The sequence below is a fragment of the Telopea speciosissima genome, chromosome 2, assembly GCF_018873765.1.
Source record: "Telopea speciosissima isolate NSW1024214 ecotype Mountain lineage chromosome 2, Tspe_v1, whole genome shotgun sequence".
Taxonomy (NCBI): Eukaryota; Viridiplantae; Streptophyta; class Magnoliopsida; order Proteales; family Proteaceae; genus Telopea; species Telopea speciosissima.
The window spans coordinates 82,597,813-82,619,333 of record NC_057917.1 but is presented as its reverse complement, the minus strand read 5'-3'; the positions used below and the strand labels follow the sequence as shown (position 1 = coordinate 82,619,333).

The 21,521-nt window shown below is 37.6% G+C and overlaps 1 protein-coding gene across 2 annotated transcripts; it reads left to right on the top strand.

Annotated features, from left to right (window-relative positions):
* The first annotated feature begins 9,977 nt into the window (after window positions 1–9,977).
* Window positions 9,978–20,927, top strand: LOC122651429 (BTB/POZ domain and ankyrin repeat-containing protein NPR1). Of its 2 annotated transcripts, none has more exons than XM_043844808.1 (5): window positions 9,978–10,039; window positions 10,783–11,510; window positions 14,818–15,568; window positions 19,292–19,486; window positions 20,465–20,927. In XM_043844808.1, exons 2-5 carry the CDS (start codon window positions 10,962–10,964, stop codon window positions 20,728–20,730), a joined length of 1,761 nt encoding a protein of 586 aa, XP_043700743.1. In that variant the 5' UTR covers window positions 9,978–10,039; window positions 10,783–10,961; the 3' UTR covers window positions 20,731–20,927. The 2 variants fall into 2 exon arrangements, with proteins under 2 accessions (XP_043700743.1, XP_043700744.1); XM_043844809.1 differs by having other exon boundaries at window positions 9,988–10,039; window positions 10,840–11,510.
* The last annotated feature ends 594 nt before the right edge of the window (window positions 20,928–21,521 follow it).

The window sequence follows — 21,521 nt, the reverse complement described above, 5'->3', positions numbered from 1 at the left end:
ACTATCCATTAGAATGCTAACTGGTGTTATGTGTGGATGTGTACATGCACCCAGACATAACCCAACGCGAAAAGACCGTCACATCTCTAAAAAGGTGGAAAGGTCTAGGGGTGTGGCGATTTTTATGCATTGGGTTGTGTCTAGTGCAGGTACATGCCCACACACAACACCGATTAGCATTCCTTTTCCCTTAATTCAAATACCGAGAGAAACAATTAATTAAAACTCTCCAAAAGAAAACCTCCAAAATTACACTTTTTTGTACAACATAGTAGTTGGAAAACCGGCCGGTTTTAACTGTCGTCCGATTATTTGGTTGTTTAATTATATTGGACCCTTGAGTCCTCATATCTTAACTAATGGTATCTTCTTTCTCTAACCAAACCTATATATATACATAAAGGTTTTAATTCAATTTGAATCAGGTTTTGATTGGGATAGACATATATTGTGGTCTTAATCAACAATTAATTTCACTTTGGTACAAATGTCTTGGGGTACAATATTGCAATTAATATCCATAAATGGCACACCTAGTACTCCCCAGCTTGGATTAATGTTCCAGCATTCAATTAATAGAAAGCTCCTCCTCCTTTTTCATATCCCATCTTTCTTCTTTTGATGTATTTGAGGAATTCCATAGTCGTTTTGTATCTTCTCATTCTATTAATTAAAGTTCAGAATTTAAATTAAAAAAAAAAAAATCCATGTTTGCTCATATTCATGTCTTGTCTTGGTTTAAGAGTCCGGATCAGCTCGACATATGTGGAGAGTGTAAAAACGCTCCACATATGATGGGAGGCTGACACGTGGATATATACCCAACGGTGGAGTGGAGAACCATTATCTTTTTTCAAAAAGTTTTCATGGTACTAATTGTCTTTGCTTTACAGGTCTCCTTTCCCAAGAAAATGTACATTTGCAGGTCTCTACTTCTCTGTACATTTTCAGGTCTCTTTTCCCAAGATTGACATTAAAATGCCAACTCACTCCCCAACTATCCAAAATGCATTGAGCTATACTGAACGAATGTCTCTAGAGAAATTCTTGCATCTTTTACCTTGATGTTACAATTAAAATATGGTTAAGCCCTTATTTGTGGGGTTAGGGAGTGATATGCAAGATTAGTTAAATTGGTAACTTTAGAATTACTGGTGGTGATTTTCATGATTTTATATTATTGTTTCTTCATAACTTCTCCCCTTGCCCGGATCTAACTGTACGCTCAAAATGTTTTCTGTTAGTGCATCTATTGCACATAAGTAGCTCATTTTTGCTGTTGTTTTAATTAAATTGGGAATTATAGTCTGTCCATTGTTCAAGGGATAAGCTCATTCTTATCCTTGAAATCAAATTCATTATAATGACATGCACGGTGATACACACACCCTTTGGAACCTAATCGTTATCCTTTCCAATTTGTTGCTCTCTTTAATTCCTTCAATTCCTCACATGGGGGTGGAAATGATCACCCTACTCCTTATCCGAAAATACTGCCCAAGGTGAGGTCCACTCCCCTCTATTAGAGGAATTAGAAGAATTGAAAGTGCCCACAAATTGGAGATGATAATTATTCCTTGGAACCGCACAGTGGTTGTTTGATGAAATCCACTTTAAAAATTACCTATTTATAAAGTGAAAAAATGCAATTGCTGTATTTGAGGAGATGATTGGGTGTAGAATTGTAGTGAGGCTGATGGCCCGTAACACAAATTGGGAGACACCAGTTCAATAAATTCATATCTACCTTACTTTTTTTGCTTTGTGTCCACTAAATCAATTAATGGCATTGTTGTATTCAAATTCAGTCATAAGTTGATTCTCACTACAAACCCCAAACAACCATTTGGGAAACAATAACGATTGAATTGAAGAAACAAAATAAACAAAGCCACACATGTAGTGGTGATGATTTTCATTCCTAAGAGTAATCATCTTCTTCATCAATTTGCTCCTTTTGCTGATTCAATCGAAACTCCAACTCCTACAAAATATTCAGAAATTATTAAGTAAATGACAGTATGATAAACCTCCGACTCTATAAATTGCGAATAGAGTAAATGAGAGCATGATAAACCTGGTGAGATTGAAATATTGAATATTAGTGAGGCATGACAACACTTACATGAAAAACTTGAATATTGTTGTTATTGCAGAATGGTAACAATTGGGCGTCACTGGGAGGAAGATTTAACGATTCCTACCAAATATTTCCAAAAGAAAACATTATCTTAATATGGATATATGACACTCTTGATCGAAACTATGATTATCCAAAATATTAAAAAGAAAAAAAGAAGAGAAAATACTTATAACAGGTATTATTACCTCAGTAAGTTGAAAATGAGTGGTATGATGGGAATCAGGAGGTGAGATGGAATGCCCAAATTGTGTAGGACCACTAGAAGGATTGCTCGATCCCTTCCAAATTTTGACTACTTTGTCCTGTGATCAAATAGTAACAATCTTTTACTTTGTTTCCTCATCATAAACAGATACTAGTTATGGCCAGTCAAAACAGTAAAGAAAACAACCAAAGACAAATACAAGCTTCAGTGATAAAGGGATGGAGAAAAGTGACAAACCAGAAGGATTAGTATTGGCTTAGCTGTACAAGAAGAAGATACTCATAAGAGGTTCGAAGGAGCTCCGCTGTGAATAAGTAACTCACTTCCTCACCTCCTCCCATGCTTAGACCTTATGTTCATTGCTCTGTTGTAAGTAAAGTCTTTCTCTTAGTGTTCATCGTCCATGACGGAGAAAGAAGAAGAAGACACTAAAACAACGGCCTCCGAAATTCAGAAATGAGTGAGTGAATGGAGATTAGAATGATGGAGAGAGAGACCGAGATTTGAAGCTTGGACAGTGTTCTGAATGGTGGACAAAGAAGAAGAAACAGAGTATGTTTTCACAAATCACCACTTTCCTCCCAAGCCTAAACCCTCCAACTTTTGGATTTTGCTGAAGACCTGTGCCCAGTTCTACCATGATGGCCAAGTTTGGGTTGTCTGGTTCTATGCATTTTGGAGAGTTGGCAAGGGAGTTGCCATTTTGATGCAAATACTAGAAAACGAGACCTGCAAATATACAAAAATTGCAGATGCAGGTGCTACAGAGTAAAAAACATAGTACCATGAAAACTTTTTGAAAAAAGATAATGATTCTCTATTCCACCGTTGGATATATCCACGTGTCAGCCTCCCATCATATGTGGAGTGTAAAAACACTCCACATATGTGGAGCGGATCCGGACTCTTTGTTTAGTCCCTTTATTTTATTTTTATTTTTTTTAAAATTTTGGTGTCCTCATCGGAATCATACTGACAGGTAGGGATCGAGTTCCCTTCATTTGAAACTTTGAAAGGTAGTGGTGCATGTGACGTACGACGCATGAATCAAGCAAACCTCCCCCCCTTGCAAAGCAGGGGATGACGACAGGAGGTGTTGGAGCTTAACACTTGTGGGCCATCATTTCACAGTCCATCCACTACTTGCTAGATATGAAGCTTCAAAGTATCGATGATGGCCTCACATTTTTGTTTTTTTTGTTTTTTTTTTTTTTTTTGGATTTTTGGATTCTTCCTACCCCTCATATGTTAGATCCTTTTCTAGGAAATGAGGTTAATGTCTCTTTGATTTTACGATTTATCATATTTAGTGGGAGAGAAATTTGAGAAGATGGTCGAATTTTTCGTATATCAAACTATAATTAAATTTGGAATATTATCAATTTTGAAGTCCTTCAAAAGACTCATACTATCCTTTCCCCTTGTAGGGAGTCTGAAAAAAAATAAAGTCATTGCCTTTTATTGGGATGTGCTCATTCAATTCATTCCATCCTTTTCCTTCGACTCAATTAGAGTGTGGCTCAGGTCGATCCTCATACAACTCCCTGAGACCAGAGCACCACCCATATGGAATCCATTGACCCCCTCTGGATTCATGTGGGTGGTACTTGGGTCCCAAGGACTATCCTCATACAAAGTCCTAAGCGGGAGTACTCCTTCAACCATCCCTCCTCTTACCTAGGTCCTTTCCCCCTCGGCTATCTTATTTATGGTAGTATCTTTGCTTTGATGAGCCTGCATAGTTCCTACTGTTCATCAGTTGGACTTGATTAGCCTTATATTTTTCTTGGTATATTAAATTAAAAAAATACATACAATCTTTTTAAAAAAGCATTAGAGGAAGATAGGGTTTCTTACTATCATCTGTTTTCTTTTGATTAAGAGTTTGACTTGGTGTAGCCACGGTTGGTTATACAGAGTGTTTTAATATGACGGTTTTGCCTTTTTTGACAATGATTTGTAGAATATGAGGACGAGGTATATTTGGTAATTAAAAATTCAGCCTCATAATAATCGTTTGTCTTAAATGCAACACAGTTATTTTTCTGTCATATAAAAACGTGGATCAATTGCAAGCAGATTAACTATTTTTTTTTTCTCTCTTATTTTTGTACATTCTCTTTTTTCTATGGCGTGCCTGTGCTTTAGAGCTGGCCTATGCAATGGATCTTCATTGGCGGAAAATTTTGGTTGATCCACAATGTCCCTGTTGTGGGCCTGCACATTTGCTTATGTCATTTGGTAGTTGGGGTTCTTTCACCCATAAGGGTAAACAGGCAAGTTGCGAGATGCATGGAGCATTATTTTGCCTATCTTAATCTAAGTTGTCCAATGAGACTTCAACTACCACTACAAGAGAGATTTTTTAACAAATAGGGGGGAGGGTGTCTTATGGCACAAATGTGAAACAGGAAAATCGATCCTTTGTCCTCCTGCGGGCATGCACTCTATTGGCAAGCTACCAACTAAGCCAGCAACTGTTCATTTAACTCTCTGTATCTCGACATGACTCAGTACACATTCCACGAAGAATTAGTAAAAGGAGACTTAATAATCCAATTAAGTAAGGACTTCTGAAAACCCGAACCGACTTAGCCAAGTTTTTCCAATATTTTATAGATTCCTTTGGAACGATCGATCAATTGATCAACTATATATGGTCTAGAAATGCTAGCAGAAAATTGTTTAGAAGCATCCATTCGATGCTAACCATGTCTTTAGAGCTGATTTTAGCCTCCAGTCTCCACCAGCGATGATCAATGTTTTATAACTTGAAATATGGGTTTGACCTTAAAAGTTTATTCGGTTTATAGTTTATACTTAATGACTCACAATTCATCCCAAGAGCAGTTAAATAATAATTAAAAAATAAAATAAAAAAAAGAATGTTACTTGGTTATGTTGTTTCTATGTCCAGATATAAGAACACATAAAATTACCATCCCTCCCTAGACTTGGTTTTTATTGAGTTTTTTTTTTTTTTTTTTTTTTTGGGTGGAGGGGAGGGGGAGGGAACAAAGCTCATCCAAAAGGTGACAAACAATGACTATTAATCAAATTTTAGAAAATTTTCGATTCCATGAGAATAGAAGAAGTGGCAAACGTATCTTTCACGTACAACTGGGAATTCTAACCTTATAGGGAAAAGAACAAGAAGATCGAAACAGAAGATTTTATTAATGGGTCATCACTTGTATTCATGCACCATGCATGGAAATCCAACTTTACATTACAATACGGGTCAACACTTGTAGGGGACCATTGTGGGTCATACTAGCTAGTAGGGGACCAGTGAGAGAAGCAGCCACTTATGATGAAGTCAAGGCAACATAACTAGAGAAACTAACCCAGCTAAAAAGACCCAAAAGCCCATCGAAGAAACAAAGTATAAATTAACGAGTTGTGCAATTTATGTTGATTGGACTGTCGGTGGGGTGGTTGACGAAGAGGAGGATAGAGATTGCGACTTTTGAAAAGCTCAGGACGCAAGAAAAGAAAATGAATAATATTAAAGAAAAGGAAAAATTTCACAGACATCTCTTAAAAATATCCAATATCTCATAAATTTATCAAACTTGATCAAAATGTCCAAACGTTAAGCACAGTGAATACCCAATGGTAAAAAATTCATTTTATCTTTTAGTTATTTAAATAAAGGGACAAAACTATCATTTCATTTTCTTCCCTAAATATTCATTTTACCCCTTAGTTATTTAAATAAAATGATAAAATTGTCATTTCATCTTCTTCCCTCTATGGCTACGGCTCCGACGACCATCACCTGCTCTGGCTACAGCGACCATTACCAATGGCAAGGAGAAAAAAGTCTGAAACAAGGATGGATTTCCCTGAGCTAGGGGAAAACCAAGAGCCGATCCTCCTTAGATTTTCTCTTCAGATACCACCAATGGTTCCTTCGCTCCCTCCGCGGCCGATATCATCTCAAAACCAGTTCATCATACAGAGTTACAGATCAGAGAGAAAAAAGAAATCAAATCCCTTATGGCTTGCATGTATATACCCTTCCCTACCTGTTATAATACATTGTAATTCGAACCATCTCAAAACCAGTTCATCATACAGAGTTACAGATCAAAGAGAAAAAAGAAAGATTAACTATGCTTACATCTTGATCCAAGAAATCCATGAAAGTTCGCTTGTGAGCTACCATGGATTCTTCGTTGATGTCCATTTATGCCTTTTTCCTGCTTCACAGAGAGAGAGAAAGAACCCCTCAGAGACAGCAGAGAGATGACGAGCCGACGAGGGTTCACTTTGTAGAGTGCCTGCGATTTTCCCTTGTCTTTAGGTTTTGGCGGGAATCAGATATGATGCCCATAGCCATCATAGTATTGCAAGTCGTTGAAATCGAAACCTCGCCCTGCTTCCTCTGCAACTCCGATGGTCTCCAGGACAAACGATATTTGGCATTTAATTTGTAGGGTTAGGGTTTTAATTTGTAGAGTTAGGGTCTTTATGGGGTTGGGTTGCTGAGAGCATGGTCGGGCGGGGGAGACTGGAGAGGGTGGTGGCGGGGTTGCAGGGGAGCAAGAGGAGGGCTGGAGGGGGTGGCGGTGGAAGAAACAGCAGAAGGAGAGGAAGAAGGGGAGGAAAAAGGAATAAAAAAAAAATATTGAATAAAAATAAGGGCAAAATTGTCTTTTTATAAAAAACTAACTTCTAACATCATTAATTCATCATTAAGGGTATTACAAGGAGTTCATTGTGGTAAGGGTAATTTCATCATTATAAAAGAATTAACAGTAACTTAATTACACAGACCTAATGGAGTGGACTAAATTGAAATAAAAATATAAAATAAGGGTAGTCTGTGACATTTTGACCAAGTTTGGTAAGTTTATGAGATATTGGATACTTTTAGGGTGTGTCCGTGAAATTTTCCCTAAAGAAAAAAACCGTTGTCAGGTTGCATGGTATATATTAGCTTCGGACCGTGTCTATTTGTCCTATGAAATGACATATCTGTATCTATTGTGAAAGAAGAAAGATGGAGACAAGGAGACGCTAGTTTATGCTACACAATCGGATAAAGAACTCAATCCCTAAATATTATTAGAGGAGAGATTTTGTGTACGGTTGTGGACAGTGTATGGTCATTCAACAAACCATTGGATGGAATGAAGAGTCATATATTATACAAATGATAAGATTTATTTTTTTTGGAAGAAAAAAATTTGTAATATTAAGACAGCAAAAAAATAAAATTACAAATTATTTGACACCTTAATTATGGGTTATCAATAAAAAAATCCCTATTTAAATTGACATTTAGACAAATAGAACTCAACAACAAACAAAAATAAAATCTTGAGAAAAATACACTTGATGATGGCCAAATTTTTAGATCCACCGACCACTCAATAATTAAAAATAATTTCTAGAACTGTAAGAATTATATAATCTTGATTTACAAAGAACCAGAGATAAAAAGCCACAGAAACTAAATTAGAGTACTCAATTAGACAAGGACAAGGACTTAATAAATTTTAGAAAATACTTCCATGCAAGTGAAGAGCAAAGCTTTATCCATAAGCATTTGATGTGAACAAATGTCACATTCTGAAAGACTTAAGTGATGGAACATCTCGTCAATCAATAATCCATATTTAAAAAATAAAATAAGGATAATTAAGAATTCCCTTGTACAGACTCTATCTATATATTTGTCCTTTGTAATTGACAATGATGGTGGGAGAAATTTATTATTAGTCATAAAAATGTATTAATTATTAATAAATGCTATGAATAACAATCAAACTTCCTATAGAAATAGAGAGCAGGGGTTAGACCGTCGCAGGTGAAAGTTGCGGGATAAATAGGAGTGTTTTGACAAAATGAGTTATATAAGTAGTTAATTTTGTTTATTTTAAATTATTAAGGCATGTAACATGTTATGTAACTTCTGAAAGTGTTTTTTCTTTTTTGACATTTTTTTTTATGCCTTATAAAAGCTTAACTTACTCTCTAGCTACCTCCATGAGATTGGAGAATAATTAGTTAAGGGGAAGGTATTCGTAAACAGGAACTTCTCCCATCGATTCCATCAAATAGGGGGATGAGGAATTTTTATCATTTTGGATGGGTATTTATGCCCATTTGATTGCACTTAATGTACGTTGTGTACATGACGATCATGCATAAAACTTTTGCATTAGTTTATGCCTATGGGAAAATGAATAGTTGAATTTTACATATACAATATTGTATATAGAAAAGTACCTTTTAAATTTAAGACCGGTCTGTCAAGCTTCCCTTCACCCACAGTGAATGTGAGGTATTCCTTAACTAACCATAATGAAGGGAGAAGTAGTTCGGACATTCGTTTTATAAAGGAGAATAATAATAGTAACTCAGCAAAGTCATGGGTTTTCCACCTTTCATGGTGGAAGAAAACTCTCTCAAAATTTAATATATTTGAAGATATAAATATTATTTGGTGGAAATTTTGAAACAAGTTGATTATAAAGTATTATTGGATATAAGTGGTTGTTTATTAAATTTTATTTATAAGAATTTATAATATATTAATTTTATCAAAAGATATTTATCATAAATTACTTCCTTAGTAAAATATGTTAGAGAGAAAGAGGTCTTAGTCTTAATTGTCCCTCCGTTAAATTTTAAAGTCTAATTCAATCAAGAGCTAATGGAGGAGCACGAGCACATCTAGGTATCTACCCTGGGGCAAGGGTTGTTATTTCATCTTGCACACATGCCTACAATACTCTTGTTAATTAGTTAATTACCTTGTACTCTTCCATGACAATGAATTTCAAAACTAATTTTCCCTAAAAGTAATTCAAAATAAAAAATTAAGTTCCAATTAAATCTGCCACATGGCATTTATTAATTATTATTATTGACATGTAGGAATGATTCCTACAAAAAAAACGTGTGGGAACCGATCTCCTTTAACTTTTTCTTTTGTAACAGGAAAGTGTCCGTCCGCCCGCCCGCCGTGAGCCCGCCCAATTCCGGGACAGTTTCCCAGTTCCTTCCCTTCCTTCCGTCCAATTAAGAGAGACACTTTCCCAGTTCCAACATATCCAAATAAAGGAAATGGGAAAGGGGGGGGTGGGGGGGGGGGGGAAACCGTTATATTGTTCTGTGTCAGTCAGTGCAGAGAATAGTGTTGGTCCCTTGGGAGCTTCGATAATAGAGTGACGACACAGAAGACGTAAGCAAACCTTAACGATGAAGCTGACGCCAGAGAAATCGTCAGCACACGACTTCATCAGCTAACGCCTGGTTAATAACAAGAACCCAACTAACCAAAGCCCTTCTTTTTTCAGTTCTCACTTCTCAGCCCTCATATTCACTTCCCCAGCAATTTCCTTGTCTTTGAATTTCTCTGTTTTTCTGGTGTGGGAGAGATTTCTTGGTCTTGATGGATTCAAATCGATGGGAATTTCCACGAATAAAACTGATGATTCTGTTGAAATTCAAAGGGTTATCCAGTGAATTAGAAGTCGTTCAATTTATTTCTAATGGAAAGCGTTGACCTTTGAATGATTTGGGTGGATCTAGAAGGAAATTTTTTTTCTTTCTGTTGCCTAGTCTCTGTTGTGCTGGAACATAGAAAGAAAGAGAGAGAGATACAGAGGGTTTATTGTGGATGCGGTGGAATGATTAATTTGGAATTACCATTCAGTTTTCTGGAGAATTTGGAGGTATTCCAATTTTTGTTTTCCTGGTAATTGTTATGATTATTCTCTTTTTTTGAAAATTTTTAGTTTGAATGTTGGTAGTGTTCTGCTTGAGCTGACGGGTTGATGGAATTCAAGTGAGATCAGAGGGATCTTTGGGTTTTGAATTTGTTCATTGAGGACTGGAGAAAGTTCCGAGAAATGTGGGGACAAATTGGAGGATATGTAGTTTAGTTTTTGAACTTTTCTTTTGGCCCTTTTCTAAGATTTCTGAGTGGGACTTTCTCTCCCCCCCCCCCCCCCTCCCCCTCCCCTCCAAAAAAAAATTCTGGTTTCTTGTAAGTTTGAGGCTTTCTTCCTTTGTGAGATAATTGGACAGTCAAGCAAGATGGAAGCCATTATTTGTTTCTCTCGGCCTCCGTTTTCTTTTTTGATTAGTGTGGCATAGGAAGATTTTTCCTGAATGTTACTCTGGGATGCTTTCTTCAGGGGGGTTCTGCTTACCCATTAGAAGCAATTTTTAGTGTTCTTTCCCCCTCCCCCTTCCCTCTCAGTCCATCTATTTGTGCCACTCCTCTGATGGCCTGTCCATGCTATAATTTAGTAGTATATTTTAGTTTCAGTTTCTGTTTGTTCTTGCCCTCTTGCTGATTCCTTGTTAACCCTAGGTACTGTTGTAAGTGCATTCTTTGATTTTGTGTCTTTTCCAATGCATACAAAATATTACAATGTTTCACATGAATTTGTTTCCACTGAATGTGAAGCAGCTAGGATCATGAGTTGGATGATTGAGAAGTTTCGCTGTTGCACAATTCCTTTGATTGGGGGATGCCCTGTTAGGATTTGATTACCCGTCTGAACTCTGCTTGTGGCGATATTCATGATTGTCGATGGATTCAAATGCTGATTAGGTCCAATTGGAAGGATTTAGATTCTCTAGTAGAGTATGATGAATTCCACTGAGCCATCATCCTTTTTGAGCTTTACTTCATCTTCCCATCTATCAAATGATTCTAGTAGCTTTAACATGTCTGCCTCCAGTATGCCTGAATCTGGAGCTAGTCTTGAAGTCCTTAGTTTGAGCAAGCTTGGCTGTAATCTGGAACAGCTTTTGGCTGATACTACATTTGACTATAGTGATGCAGAAGTTATTGTCGAAGACATCTCGGTGGGTGTTCACCGATGTATTTTGGCAGCCAGGAGTAAATTCTTCCACGACCTCTTTGTACAGGGGAATACCTCTTCCCGGAAGGAGGGTAAACCAAAGTATTGCATGACCGATTTGGTGCCGTATCACAAGGTTGGTTATGAAGCCTTCTTGATTTTCTTGAGTTACTTGTATACTGGAAAGTTGAAGGCATCTCCACTGGAGGTTTCAACATGTGTCGATGGTGGCTGTGCTCATGACGCATGCCAACCAGCTATCAATTTTGTTGTCGAGTTGACATATGCTTCTGCAGTTTTTCAGATAACAGAGCTCGTCTCTCTTTTCCAGGTCAGTTATTCTCTGTATTCTGATGAATTCAACCATATCTGGACACTCCTAATCTAGTGGTTTCCATATGTATCTTCAAGTAATAAATGCCCGGCTGCACCATAATGGAAGATGGAATTCATCTTTAGGCAGCTTCTTTGTGATTTTGTTTCCTGAAATCTGATTTACTGGCAATGACAAATAATTGAGTTCAAGCAAAATTCTTGGAATTCCAAAATTTCATTTTGAAATTAATGCAACTGGAATGGAAATCATAGAGGATAAGATATAGGTTAAGACGCTAGCACATAGGAAATGGAGAGGAAATCTAGGAATATGAAACATTGGATAAATATTAGAGATGAATAAGAAAGAAATATAGCGATCTATTAGAGATGAAAATAAGGTTTTATCAGGTTACCAGGATATTATTAGATTCTGATTTGATTTTTTCCCTTTAGATTTCCTCAGATATATTTGATTTTCAACAAAGTTTGAAATATTCTTGTTAAGCTTGAGTAACGGAGTGCATTAACTTCCTAACCAATTTTTGCGTGTTTATGTTCTTTGTCACCTAAGAGATAATTCAGCTTATAGCATAAAGCACCATACCTAAATCCTGACCGAGCAATCTTTATCCATGATAGCTCAACCAGATGTCTGCCTGCTACGGAACTTAGATTTAGTTCAACTTCCATTTTTGACACTGATGTTAATGAAGTTCTCCGGAAACTTTGCTAATTGGAGATTTTGCTCAAGGGAGAAAATTTTGATCTCAGATTAGTAGGCAGTTCTGAGATACTGGACAGGACTCACTGCACATGTTTTAAAGGTTGAACAGAGATAAATCTATACAACCTTTATTCAGTTGGATTCCAGTGACTTCCTTGTGTCTTAAATGAATAAAGTATTTATTTTATTTTATTGAATTTTATTATTTGATTCAATTGTCAATGCTTAGTGGCACGTAAAATACATACTTTTTGAAGATGCTTGAAATCTTCCAAAAGTTTTGAGACATGGAAACAAATCCCCAGGATTCAAATAAAACATAAAGGCATATGTTTCAAGCATTATGAGGTCCTATACCTTGCGTTGAACCTTCACCTTTTGAAACTCTTCTGTCAATGTCCCTCCACACCCCCCCCCCCTTCTTTCTTCCTTTGGTGGTGAGTCATGGTTTCCATCTAATTGAGCATAATGTCTTGACCACTTCCTCATTTCCATTATGTGTGTTCAGGATATTGTTTGTGGCTGCTGGAACCTTAGATTTTCCAACATCATTCCTCTTCTCAGTATACAATGACCATGTGACTTGTATTTTGTTTCTTACGTTTTTGTATCAAATAAAAGAGAAGTTTTTCTAATCTAGCACGCCTAGAGAGTTTCTCTAGTCTGGTACCAATATTTGCCACGTGGCAGACTGGATAGAGCTGAAATGTTGTGGAAAGTTAGATCCCAAAAGCCCCTGCTCACAAGTTTCAGCCAAAATGGAGTTGGCCAGGTAGCAAAATAAAGCTCTGAAAATCCAGTGAAAAAAATGAAGCTTTTCTAAAGAGAAATGGATGGTAGAAGACAAGTGTTGGAGGGGTATATGATTGAATGAGTCTGAAATTTGACAATTGGCCAATGACCAATGTAGACTATTTCCTAGAGATCCCATATGTTCGAAATTGCCACAGCAACCTCAATATGGCAAAACTTGGTGCCAAACTAAAGTGACTCTCCAGTCTTGCCAGACAAGAAAACTTTTGCCAGTTATTTAAGATTTTTTGTTGGCAATGGAAAAACAAAGCCTAAAATATGATCACAGGGGCTTATGTATGAGTTCTGCATGTGTACATGCTTGTTATGGATGATTAAACTGACAAGCAGTTTTTCATTCACCTACAAACAACCATTACAACCCTGAATACAAATAGCAACCAATTCAAGTTGAACTATTGCTCCTAACTCTTCAGAACAAAGTTACATTAATATTGTAGAGGAGATGATACCTCTCTCAAATATTTTACTTTCGCTGAAGTCTGGCTATTAAGTTCTAGTCGGCTAGTAAGTTCTAGTTTTCATTTCTTTGGTTATTTGGAATTCATAATCAATTATGTGAATTAGTTAGTCTTTCAGGTTAATTTCCTAATTAATAGCAATCTTTCTTTTTTCTAATATCTTCTCAAAAAAAAATTTTCTAATAAGAAAATTTCCTATCAAATCACACAATTTCCATTCCCAATGCTAAGTTAATTTCCTAATTAATAGCAACGTTCCTTTGTCCATTAGTTTCCTAATTAATCACACACTTTAATTCAGAAAATTATTCATTCGCTCTCACATTTGAACCTCATATAATGGAATTATTTCATTTTTTCTCTCATCTTGACCCCATATTAACCTTTATATTTTTTAACAATATTTCTGAACCTTTTCTTTAATATTTTAGCATTTTATTGAAACAAGAATTAAGTTTGTAAATTTTGATGTTCAGAATTTTTTTATTTATATAATTCTACTGAATTTTTATTTTAGCTTGTTTGGTATATTGTCATCCATACTTTTCTTTTGTTTAAAACTAAATAACATTAATTCCGTAGATATTGATATTGTGTTATATATATATATATCTCTTAGTTCCCATGCATTGCATATGCTTCCTGCCAGTAAATAGAGAAAAGAGTGTATATTGTAGGCTCTCAAACTGATTTGATGGCACATCACTTCCATACGAACTTATTATATTGGGGGATTGGTTCATCTTTGATCGAATTTAATTGTGGCTGTCAGAGAAAATTTTCAGTGAGGAATTTTGATTTTAAACCTGTGAAGCAATGAAAAGAGGGAGATGGTATCTCTACATTCTCCCATGCTTCTATTACTGTCCTAATTCTTTGTTTGACATTAGTTGCTTCTGACTTTTTGATATTTCCATAATCATCTTATCTATTAGGATACACTTCTATTCTTGTACCATTGATCATCAATGATTTTGAGCTCATTATGAACTATCAAAGCCAAGAGTTGATCCAATTGATTTTTTAATATGGGCATTATGCTGGTGTATCCAGCTGCATCACATTTTTCCTCCATTCAAACTTGGCGTGTTATTTTAGATTTATGTGGGATGGACCTGATTTGCTCTGTTCAAAACATCTTTTATTTTGATGGTTGTGTTTTTAGTTCCACTTTATTTCCTTTCTTCATGCACTTAATTGTAAAAGGATTGGGTTAGGAGCATCTCAGAAAACATAGCCATTTAATTTAGGCCATGTTTCTTCACCATTTCTCATCCTGTTCTTAGATCGGTTCTGAGTTCAGGTTCCATATTTCCATGCAGCGGCGTCTTCTGAACTTTGTTGATAAAGCATTTGTGGAAGATGTCATCCCAATCCTTCTGGTCTCCTTCCATTGCCAATTGAATCAACTTCTCAACCATTGTGTCAATAGAGTAGCACGATCTGATCTTGACAGCATCTCTCTAGAGAAAGAGCTCCCATTTGAAATCATAGAGAACTTAAAATCTCTTCACCTCAAATCTCAGTCAGACAAGGAAAATGAAATGGACATGGATGCCATGCGTGAAAAGAGAATCAGGAGAATTCACAAGGCATTAGACTCTGACGATGTTGAATTGGTGAAACTACTCCTGTCTGAATCTGATATCACCTTAGATGAGGCCAATGCTCTTCACTATGCTGCTGCCTATTGTGACCCCAAGGTTGTGGCTGAGGTCCTCGATCTTGGATTAGCTGATGTCAACCTCAGGAATGACCGAGGTTACACAGTTCTGCATGTGGCTGCAATGCGTAAGGAACCATCAATTATAGTGTCTTTGCTGACAAAAGGGGCTTCTGCATTGGAAACAACATTGCATGGTCAAAGTGCTGTTAATATTTGCCGGAGGCTGACAAGGCCAAAGGATTATGGTGCAAAGACTAAACAGGGCCGGGAAACGAACAAAGATCGGTTATGCATTGACGTCCTGGAAAGAGAGATGCGGAGGAATCCATTGGCAGGGGACAAGTATATATCATCACCAGCTATGGCTGATGATCTGCATGCATGGTTGCTATACCTAGAAAACAGAGGTGAGCTTTCTATATGTTAGTAACTTGTGAAGCTTCAGACATCATATTAATTTTATCTAGCCGGCTACAAACTTAATCATTCGTCTTGCTCTTCGTCTTGCTCTTTGAAATCTTTATGGAATTTTGGATTCTTTTCAAGAGGTTCAACTTTGTCTTCCCTCAGTAAAAAATTCAACAACTGAAAATGTAGATTAATTTATATTGAGTATTTCTGTTGATGAGCTTTATGTATCAATTGCTGCAAAATTGCATTCTTTTCCTTGTGATGTTTCCGATTAATTATAGGAAAGGTCTAATGCAAGACTGAAGCTTGCCTTGAGGGACAACTTAAGACACTCAAAACTACCCAGCACCCACTGCTGCTCTTTTGTCTATGGAAGTAGACTTTTTCTCACTGTTCTTTCTCCATTGTTGGTGACTTCGATAAAGATGTGGCAATTTCTTGCTCGCATATATCTGGCCTGAAGGCCTTTAGAGCCATATATAGGCCCAAGATGAGTGAGGCTTGTGATTCATTTGGCTGAGCCTTTACTTCAGCTGTTCATATAAGCTATACAAATTACATTATATGACTTACAAATATCATTTATTAGAATGTAATATAACAGTATATACATTTACCAAAGAATAAATCAATGTGCTTGATAATAATATATCTTGTTCTTTAGTCATGGAAAACTTGAGAAATGTGTTATATATGATGAGAGAAACAACCCTAACCAGATCACTTGGTTTCTACATTCCTTCGCAAAATACGATAAGGGAAACAGTGTTTTATATCTCTTTAATCTTTATTAACCTACATCCACGGGAGAAGTATTTCACTATGTCTTCAACTCAATGTACAACAGTCCTCTTAAAGGATGAGGATTTGAGTGAATTATGGGATTGATTCACTTTACACAGAAGGAGGATTTCTATGGTTAGGAAGATTAGGATCCTTATCTACAATACAGCTGGGATCCAAGGAAGGAGGATTACTACAGTTAGGAAGATTTGGATCCTTATCATTATCTAAAGCAACAATTTCCTTTCCTTGCTTGTATCCATCATGAGTAGGTGTAGAGGAGATGATTCCTCTTATACGCTCCCTCAACCTCGAGGGGGTTGGCATCACCTTGAGATTGACCCTAAGAAGATTAAACCGAGAGGAAGGGAGAGCCTTTGTAAAGATGTCGGCCACTTGATCCTTCATGGAGATAAACCGAACATCAAAATCTCCATTTGCAACTTTGTCCCTAACAAAGTGAAAATCAATTTCGACCTGTTTTGTCCTTGCATGAAACATCGGATTGGTTATGAGGTATGTGGCACCAACATTGTCACACCACAATATCGGAGCTTCTGAAAGGAAAATGTGTAGTTCCTTGAGAAGAGACTGTAGCCAGGTCAAGAAATATAGAAAACCCACCCGTTGATTTTCTGTCATCTGGGCAACCCGCCCAATCAGCGTCAGAGAATGCAGACAATCGCATGGGAGAGTTCCGATGAAGGAGGAGACCATGAGTGACAGTTAACTTTAAGTACTGAAGAATATGCTTCACTGCCATCCAATGATCAAATAGTGGGGCAGTGCATTAACTCGCAAACTTTGTTGACACCATATGTGATGTCAAGACGGGTAAGAGTGGCATACTTCAAGGCACCAATAGTACTGAGGCATAGTGTGGGTTCATCGATTAGCGTGCCAGAAAGTTGATTGAGCTGACCAGAGGTAGAGATAGGAGTGGATACCAGCTTACCACCTGTCATCTTTGTCTTGAGGAGGAGGTTGAGAATGCATTGTTGTTGGGAGAGAAGAAGCCCCTGAGATACTGGAATGATGTTGATTCCAAGGAAGAAGTGAAGTGGTCCCAAATCCTTGATGGCAAATGCAGAGCCAATCTTGTTAATGAAATTGGTTAGAAGAGCTTCATGACTACCTGTGATAATGAAGTCATCAACATAGATGAGGATGTAAATGGTGGCACTGTTCTCATGATAGATGAATAGGGAGGTCCGTATTGGAGCCTTCAAAGCCAGATTCCAAAAGAAACATACTCAGCCTATCAAACCAGGCACGCGGTACCTGTTTGAGGCCATAAAGAGATTTATGAAGCTTGCATACATGATGTGGGAAGAGAGCATCGACAAAGCCAGAAGGCTGAGACATTAAAACTTTCATTTAAAATGCCATGAAGAAAGGCATTTTGAACATCTAGACACATGGCTAAAATTTTCAGTGTAATCAAATCCTTACTGTTGATTATAGCCCTTTGCAACAAGGTGGGCCTTATAACGGTCAATTGTGCCATCCTCAGTCTTTTTAATTCGAAACACCCATTTACAGCCTACAAGATTCATCGACGGGCAAGGAGGCACAAGAGTCCATGTGTCATTCTTGAGAAGGACAGTGAACTGAGTGTCCATAGCTGCGCGTCACTGAGGAGATTTATTTGCAGTGGTGAAGCTTGTCGGTTCTTCAAGGGCATGGTCAGGTTTAGAATTTAGGGAAAGGGTGATTGGTGGTGACAAAGGCCTTTGATCGTCTTGTGCCATCTCATGTTCTTGTGATCATAGGATGATGAGGTGGGGAAGGTGGAGGGACACTTGGGGGTGGTGAAGAGCCGACACTTGGGGAGGGTGAAGAGGATGGGTTGGATGACTAGGCGCAAGAAGCAGTTGGGAGATGTGGGGCACAGGTGGAGGAACTTGGGGTTGGGATGGCGTTGATGTAGGTGGGACGGTAGAATTTTTATCCTCTCCTGTTACAGCACGGTGCTGTAGCGCATCGTGTGGTAACAGCAGAGCCATGTGCGCCATGTGGGGCATGCTGTGCCACATGGCCTCTGCTGTTACCGCACGATGCGCTACAGCACCGTGCTGTAACAGGAGGGGATAACGATTCTGGGACGGTAGGAGTCCATGAGATGAGGGTTGGGGACCAAGGATGGAGGGTTGGGTGGTGGCAGTAAGGAACGCAACAAGAAGTTCACCAAAGGGGAACCGATCCTCATCAAAGACAACATGCCGAGATATGATAATTTTGTTAGTGCTACGGTCAAGGCACTTGTAGCCTCTGTGGTGAGAACTGTAACCCAAGAAGATATGCATACAAGAGCGATAGTTCAATTTGTGGTGATTAAATGGACGTAACAGTGGATAGCAGGCACTACCAAACACACGCAGCTGATTATATATGGGGTGTGTACCAAATAGTTGAAACATAGGGGAAACATTGTGTAGGGTAGACATTGGAAGGATCCATAGGCTTTTCTGAGCTGCCACACCTTGAAGTACTTGGTTTATGAGTCCCAGGTGAGGCGCATATGCATCACACCTTGAGAGAAATAATGTTGGGATTTTTCATGTATTTAATGAAGCCCTTTATTTGACGGGGCTTACCAAGTATATTAGTTGATAATCGTAAAAGACGGATGTATCAAGTATTTAAATGTTCGGAGGAAAATGAAAAATCAATCAACATAGATCAGTGTTGCAGATGTTTATATGTATATAATATTATATCTACCTTTACAATTGAGATATACTATGGGACCGCAGAATGATGGCCCCAACCACTTGCCTGGTGCTGACATGTCCTGTACTATATCCCTCTATAAACTTTATTTGCAGCCCATATGACTCTGGCTTCAGATTTTTCCCTATAATAATAACCCTCAATAGTTCATTTCTTTGTAAGGGCATATGGTTGAATGCTGAAAGTGTCATTGTAATTGGCAGTGGCATTTGCGAGACTGTTCTTTCCCTCTGAAGCCAAGCTGGCCATGGACATAGCACATGCTGATACAACATCTGAGTTTATTGGTCTTTCTGCATCAGAACGCTCTGGAAACTTGAGAGAGGTTGATTTGAATGAGACACCCACAATGCAGCAGAAAAGGCTCCGTTCAAGGTTGGAAGCTCTTAATAAGACAGGTATTTTTTTTACTTGCAACTCTTCAGTCTTGTTTTGAGAGCTAGTATCCTAGGGGTTGGATATGTAATGTCTACCACAATCCTTTGTGTAAGAATATACGAAAATGTTAATTATTTTACATATTACGCACTAATAGGGAATGCCTTGTATGAGTGTTACGAATTGATGAGTTTTTCCTCTAAATTTTTTATACCTTTGATTTTTTTTTCCAGTTGTGATGAAGGTGTCAAGTCATTGTCCCTCTACCTTTTCTCTCTTCAGGGAACAGGAGAGATTTAATAGCAACACATAATGAGTTTGTAATCTTTTTACGTCACATATCCAACTTGTGGCAGGTCCAGGTAGGGCCATGTGTCTCTCCATGTCATATCCAGGAAAAATGCAATAGAGAGGGACCGTGGGTGGACAGGGTATTATATGTACTGATCTAGATGGTCTACTGTAAGAGGAATGATCTAGATCTGTCGTATTATCTTCCCCCCCCCCCCCTCCCTCTTCGTAGTAAATTCACCCCCCAAGAAAAATAAATAGCCACATCATCCCCAAAGCTCTGTCAGTATGCTACATTTAATTTGGAAAATAAACAAAATATCCCACATAAACAAATATTCTACATGTAGTTTGGATATCAAATATAATATCCTTGTGATGTCCGCAACTTAGAAGTACAACTGCCCTGATACTTGCAATCATAAATGCAACAGGTAATAGAAATATGCTTGAAATTAGTTTTAGGCAAACTCCAACAATCAATTGTTAAATCTGGATGGGACTTGGCTGGTTAGTTACCAAATCCACCTCACATTTCGTAGATGTCTTTTTATCGTATGAAAAAAAAGAATGAAAGAAGAGAAGATCTTTATGACATCCATTTTATCATCAATGGAAGAGTCATGAGTTGCGCCATTGAAGTTCCAATGACTACAAGATTCCCTTGTGTGATGTCTAATGAAGCTTTCTTTTTGTGATTGTTATAGTGGAGATGGGACGACGCTATTTCCCCCACTGTTCACAAGTGCTGGACAAATTCCTGGAGGAGGATCTGCCTGACTTGTTCTTCCTTGAGAAGGGAACTCCAGATGAACAGAGAATCAAAAGGGCACGTTTTACTGAGCTTAAGGATGATGTTCAGAAGGCATTTAACAAGGACAAGGCTAAAATCAGCCGCTCAGGGTTGTCCTCATCATCGTCGTCCTCAACTTCTCTGAAGGGGTGTGTAAATTACAAGGTCACAAAGAAGTAAATGTATGGTAGTTATGTATTTCTGAAGGAAAAAGAAAGTACTTTTGAGAAATGTAAAATTTTTTTGATAGTATCGTTTGTCATAGATCTCCCATAAGAGCCTGCAATTGTTGGAGCTCCTCTGTAAACTTTTCCTCCCTTCTATAGCTCGACTGTTCGATCAGTTTATCTAGTCCCACATGAATTTCCTTCTCCTAATTCTCTGTACTTGATTTCAGAATCTGAGGTCTTTTTGAAGGTATTGTCTGGTCCTATGGAGTTAGAGAGCTATCTGTGGAATTCCTCTAGAGGTATCTAATGGTTTCAGTTTTGTGTTTCTTTCCAAGTCAAATTTATAAATTTGGAATGGGATATCTTTTCCCTAGGAAATATATTTGAGCTGGAAATGTTTTCTATATACAGTAACAGGATGGAGGTTTTAAAAATTCACAAAGAATAGGTATTTAGCTCATCAAGACCAGGAGTTGAATAGTTTGTAGAACTAATACTAATTTAGAAGGTGTGCCTTTATTGGAAGATCAAAAACTATGCTTCTCTTGAAGCCCATGAAAAAGTTTGTATCAATAAATTAATTTTGGAGTCAATTGGATTATTGATTACTCATTGCCACCGTAGTTAGCTGCTGTTCTTTAATGTTTCATTGTTGTTTGTTTTGTTTTAACCTGCAACAGTTTTGATTCTCCCTCATCATCAATAAATGTTATTAGTTGTTCAACAACTAGAGTTTGTTTGAGAGATTCCCGGCCTGAGAATTAGGGTAATGATAAAGTTAGGAAATCAGGGACTTAATGG

Bases quoted from the DNA above. Each gene is read 5' to 3' on its own strand.
- LOC122651429 (XM_043844808.1), top strand. From the start codon at position 10,962: ATGATGAATTCCACTGAGCCATCATCCTTTTTGAGCTTTACTTCATCT. The intron at 11,511-14,817 runs GTCAGTTATTCT...ATTTCCATGCAG, and splicing joins AGCTCGTCTCTCTTTTCCAG to CGGCGTCTTCTGAACTTTGT. The intron at 19,487-20,464 runs GTATTTTTTTTA...TGATTGTTATAG, and splicing joins GGAAGCTCTTAATAAGACAG to TGGAGATGGGACGACGCTAT.